This window comes from Nansenia antarctica (assembly GCF_963989245.1).
Source record: "Nansenia antarctica genome assembly, chromosome: 10".
In the NCBI taxonomy this organism is placed as follows: domain Eukaryota; kingdom Metazoa; phylum Chordata; class Actinopteri; order Argentiniformes; family Microstomatidae; genus Nansenia; species Nansenia antarctica.
In genome coordinates, this window is record NC_137680.1 from 31,624,383 (window position 1) to 31,629,978 (window position 5,596).

General features: G+C 42.8%; 1 protein-coding gene across 1 annotated transcript; it reads left to right on the forward strand.

The window, feature by feature from the left end:
- Positions 1 to 1,089: 1,089 nt before the first annotated feature.
- On the forward strand, positions 1,090 to 5,061 carry etsrp (ETS1-related protein; the record flags this gene model as incomplete). The annotated part of the gene is made up of 7 exons (XM_080541191.1): positions 1,090 to 1,171; positions 2,352 to 2,465; positions 2,777 to 2,851; positions 2,980 to 3,177; positions 3,423 to 3,671; positions 3,944 to 4,062; positions 4,330 to 5,061. 7 exons carry the CDS (start codon positions 1,090 to 1,092, stop codon positions 4,612 to 4,614), a joined length of 1,122 nt encoding a protein of 373 aa, XP_080397317.1. The 3' UTR covers positions 4,615 to 5,061.
- Positions 5,062 to 5,596: the final 535 nt, after the last annotated feature.

The window sequence follows — 5,596 nt, forward strand, 5'->3', positions numbered from 1 at the left end:
CCTATAGTCGACGGTTCCAAGGATGCAATAATGTCATATTAATATGTATCTGCTACCACTACAATTCCTGTTAATATTGGAATTGTTACAGCCCTATTTCGAGTAGTTGATGTTGAAGTTGCTGTTCTGGAGGTTCAAGTTGTTGTTTTGGCAGTAGCCTACACGTGAGGATGAAAAACTGGAGGAAATTAAAAAATAAAATAATAATAAACATAAAAGTTATGAAGTAAGTTGCAATACAATTAAACTAGTCTTATTCAGAGTCTCATTCAGACTGGTTTAATGGGGAATAGGTCCTCAATGGTTGTTTGTTTAATCCGTAGGCTAGGCCTTTTAGTTTTTAGTTATTTCAATAGGCCATGCTGTTTGGAAAACGTGATAGGAATACAACTTTCGATGAACGAATGAAAAATAAAACAAGCGGTTACGCACTGTCTGCTTATTAGTGGGCTGACCCATTATAATAGGAATAGTGTCGCCTGCACCTTTGAAATTATTAGGCCTATTTGTTGTAGTGAGTAATATGCTGGATTTGAGCGCGCAATTGTATGATTGATTCTTGTGAATGGATGCGTGGGGAGGCCAAATCTGGGTTCGTGAGTCGGGGATGACGTCACGGTCAATTAAACAGCCGTTTTTGGGACCCTGGAGTCACGAAGCCAGAGGGGGACGGACACGCCCCTTCCCAGCCCCACTGCTTTATAACGGGCCTGGGCCGGTCAGGGGGAGACAACACAATTGTAGTAGAAGTGGAAGCAACAGTTCCTAAAAGAAAGATGTACTGGGATACCATCCTCAAGCCAAGCGAGAGAAACATAGACACCAAAGACTCTAAAATCAAGGTAGGATTTATGTGATTTAAATGGTTATAATGCTGTCTGATCAACCCTTTATTGACATTGTTGAACATTAATTTGTTACTTTATTCTGGACAATATTCTGGTCATTGTTAATTTATCAACATGTAAAAAAAAATTCAGGCAGGCATGCAAGAGAGACAATTGTATGAAAAAGAATAATCCACAATGGATTATATTGTATAAGGATACATGTTAATATCTGAAGATCCTATGTTTTGTGTCCATGTAGATGGAGATGTGCCAAGCTGGATATTATACAGAAGACTTCAGAACACAGGAAGTTCCTGTTGGTTTTGACTTTGCATCATACGGTAAGCCGTATTATTATTTAATAGCTAATTGATCTACATTAACCAATTTATATAGGACTGCAAACACTCCAAGCTAACTCTACTAACCACTAACCACCACCACTAACTACCGGTAATATCAGTGGAAAAACACATCTATACAAAATCTATGATTATTTTATTATCATTCTAGGCTACATTATGAAATAAACATTTAAGGTTCTCAGATCTTTCTGTGATTAGATTTCCAGTTATGTTTCCGGTGTCTGAGCTGTTGAAGGACAAAGGAAATGTTTTGCAAAATGTGTATCTCAACACCCCTGTCAAAACCTCAAAATGAGACCTTGACATCAGGGACCTCATACCCAAATCATGGGCTGTGTCAGGAAAGCTGTGTGTGTGTGTGTGTGTGTGTGTGTGTGTGTGTGTGTGTGTGTGTGTGCATGTGTGTGTCTGCGTACGTGTGTGTGCGTGTGCGTGTGCTTGAGCGTGTATGTGTACGTGTGTCTGTGTGTGTACGTGTGTGTGTATGTGTGTGTATATATTCACTGTTTGCTGTTTGAGGAATGTCTGAATGAGGGAGGGAGAGAGGCGGGGTGGTCATGTTAAAGATACTCCCCGTTTGGTACCCCCTCTCTCTTTCCCTAATCCTTTCCTCCAGACTTCCTCCTCCAACAGATTTAGAGCCCCTCTCCTCCCCCCTCATCACTACTCTGTCACACTCCCTCCACTCGTATTTCCTCCTCGTTCCCTCTGTTTCCTCCTCTCCCTCCATTGAACGAAAATGTTGGTATAGTTGAGACCTGAGTATACTGCTATCTGAGTTTGCAGTAAACAGAGAGATAAGATCTATTATTTTGCAGTACTACATTAGTTAATAATACGTTTAGGCCGAAATCACACTTTAAATCTCCAATGAAGATTGCTTTTTAGTCTAGGATTAGGTGCAAGTCCTGTATGTTATATTTTTTTTATCAATGGCAGATTAGGCAGTCTTGTCTTGTGATGATGTGGTTTTAACACTGACTTATTCCATTCTAAATCCATTCCATTTATTTTTCCATTTTGCATCATGATTAATAATGACAAAAAACAACCACCTTGAACCATGCCTTTATGACCTCTGTTGACCCTTGTACTCTCCAATCTTTATGCCTACTGACTCAGACCCATCCTTCTCTTGTATCTCTATGACCTCCAGACTACAGTGGTGAAGACCTGTCTTTTCTGTTAGACAGTAAAGGACCTGGACAGCAACATTACCCAGAGACCTACGGAGAGCCACAGAAGAATCACCGCCTGTTCGACAACAGAGGTAAACATTTGTATTTTTATCTATTTTATTTAGCCTATTATTCAATTGTCACTTTATTTTGTTGTTGGTCTGAGCTGCTGTAACGCCTACATTTCCCATCTGGGATCAATAAAGCAGCCATCTGTCTATCTATCTATCTATCTATCTATCTGTCTATCTATCTATCTATCTATCTATCTGTCTATCTGTCTGTCTATCTATCTATCTATCACTTACACAGTCCTCAGTGTCTCAGCAGAGTCTTAGTCCACTTCACCAGGCATGACACTAGATTTTGCAACATTTTCACTCTTTCTCTCATTTTTTTTCAGTGAGCTCCAGTGATTCTGTCCTCTTCAACCTGGATTCATACCCAGAATTCAGCTGTTGGGCATCCTACCAAAGTGGTAAGTGTCAGTCCTCTTGAGTGATATTATCAACACTGGAGTGGTAGTATTAATGTAGCATGAACACTGTAGATACTGGTTCATTGTCAGTTTATAGTGTATAATGGGGGTTTATTCTATCTGTCTAGATGGTATGAGTATGGACCAGACTCAAACGGGGCTCCAGGAGTCCACCCAGACGTATCACAGCTTGGTGCCGCTGTGTTCCCCTGCCCAGAGTGGACAGCTCAGCCCAGGCATGGACGACACCAACAGCCCCTTCCTCCCTGGGAAAGGAACCAGCCACCGTGGTACCCCCAGTAGCACCGTCAGCCTGGATCACCTTGGTAAGTCCCTACCTTAGATTCAAGAGGTGTCACACTGAATTTTTATCTAAAATAATATCTCTTAAGAAATCTAAAGTTATTAGTCACTGACTTGCGTCATCAGGCCTATGTGTTATATAGAAAGAAATATATTGCAAGGTTATTAGGCTGTGCGTTGTTGAATGCATGAATTCTTGTTTACAAATGCAGCCAATCCTCTGTTGTCTAGTTAAATACCTTACATTGTCCCTCTTCCTCTTCCACAGGTGAAACAGAGCAATGTTATACCCGCCACTCAGGCAAGCTCTATGATGCAGAAGCACAGAGGCCCCCCTCCTTCTGGCCTGACTACCCCTCTCCCAGCTACGGCACACCACAGCCACACACACTTCCATCTTGTCCCTCAAACCCTCAGCCCTCAGGGCAGTACTGCCCCCGTGTGACCAAACGCAAAAGTACACATTCACAGAGACCGGAAAGGGAAGGGCAGATGGTTGGAATGTCAGCTTATCCAGGTGAGACTTTTTTCTCTTGTCACCTGACTGTTGTTCATGACCTATATAGTGTGTTTTTGTGTTTTTTTTCTATATAGTACTGTTTCAAGAGTGTGTTACTACTTGGCTAAAACAAAAGCCTGTGGTGATTTTCTCATAACTGTCTCCCTTTCTTCATAATGTATTGAGACGTGTAATTAAAAAAACGACACAACCTTACTAACATGGCTATGTGAAGTTATATCCAGAAAGAACTGAGGTTCCAAATGCTGACAATGTGACTCCCTCTTCAGGATCAGGTCCTATCCAGTTATGGCAGTTTCTACTGGAGCTGCTTCTAGACTCTGCCTGCCGTACCTTCATCTGCTGGACGGGAGACGGCTGGGAGTTCAAGATGTCCGACCCCGCAGAGGTGAGATCATCTGTTATTGCCTGGAAATAGTTTTGTGAGTCAATTGTTGGAATGTGGTATTTTTTGCTCTAGGCACAGGGTCAGCAATAGTCTGCGCCCCTGGACTATTGCTGGTTCGATCCCCCACATGAGGCGGAGATCGAACCAGTAACCTTCCTATTGCTAGCCGGCCTCTCTAACCTCTGGGGTGGATGTCCAGTGGCCATGTGTCTCTGGCTCTTCTCAACTGACCAACTTTTCTTCTCTTTTTAATGATTTTTTAACCAGGTTGCTAAGCGATGGGGCCAGTGCAAGAATAAACCCAAGATGAACTACGAGAAGCTGAGCCGGGGCCTACGCTACTACTACCACAAAAACATCATCCACAAGACTGCAGGCAAGCGCTACGTCTACCGCTTCGTCTGTGACGTGCAAGGGATGCTGGGGAAGACTGCACAGGAGGTCCTGGCCAGCCTGAACATTTTGCCCACAGGCACAGATTCACCCTGGCAAGTCCCAGTGGTGCCAGCAACTTCACCAGAGCAGACCAGCGATACATGGGCATCACAATAGGAGGGGGCGGGGGTGTGTGCCAGTACTATTGGATCTTATTGGTGCTATTGGTTATAATGTTGTGGTCATATCACACCCGTATTGAATGAGTACGGTACTACCCTGCTCAGTTACGATGGACTCTGAAACCTCTTGACATTTTAAGATATTGTTGAAGGTCCTTCTTGGTGTGAGATTGATTATAATTTTTGTAAGGTCGGGCAGAGGTTAATGTGCTCACCGTACACATATATATTGCTACAGTCTCATTAGAGGAAGCTGATTTATTAGTTGTATGGACTGATATATTTAGCACTTTGAATAATATGATTCATACAGAAGCCTCCCATTTGATTTGTTTCCAGGGGAAGCACTGGTTTGTACATTTTTTATCTGTATGAAAATGGAAATGAAAAGTTTGACTGTACAGATGTAGTCTATTGTTATGCAAATACTTACATAACTACCTCTCTAATTGCTGACAAAATGATGCGAAGAGGTGTCATTGTGTTCAATGAGATGTGTAATTTGTACATGCTAGGCAATTGTTGGTGTGATGATGCTTGTAAATAAACTGTATAGAAATTGAAAAAAACAAAAAATGTGTAGCCTACTGTTATTGTTATTGTATTGTATTGTCACCTTGTAGTGGTGGAAAGGCTTGTGCATTCCAATGAACCTGAGAGCAATGCTGTCTGGAGCTTCAGCTTCTGGTAGGGCCACCCATGGCAGTAAGGTTGAAGGGGAGGTACAGATGCATTGTTTGGAGGCAACACTTTTAGGCAGGCTCTAAAAACGTTGATACTGGCAGCCTCCTGCAACCCCACTCACCCGAAGGTCGTCTCCATTCTTTGCTCTTGCCACTGGAATAGGGTGGGTGTGGCCAAGCTTGTGGGAGAAGGAACTGCGCTCCCAGTCCCTCACATTAAAATCCACTCGTAGCGCATGCTTTAGCTTCCACCAATACAAGTCCTCTGGCGACAGGATAGAGTGACGGGGGCAG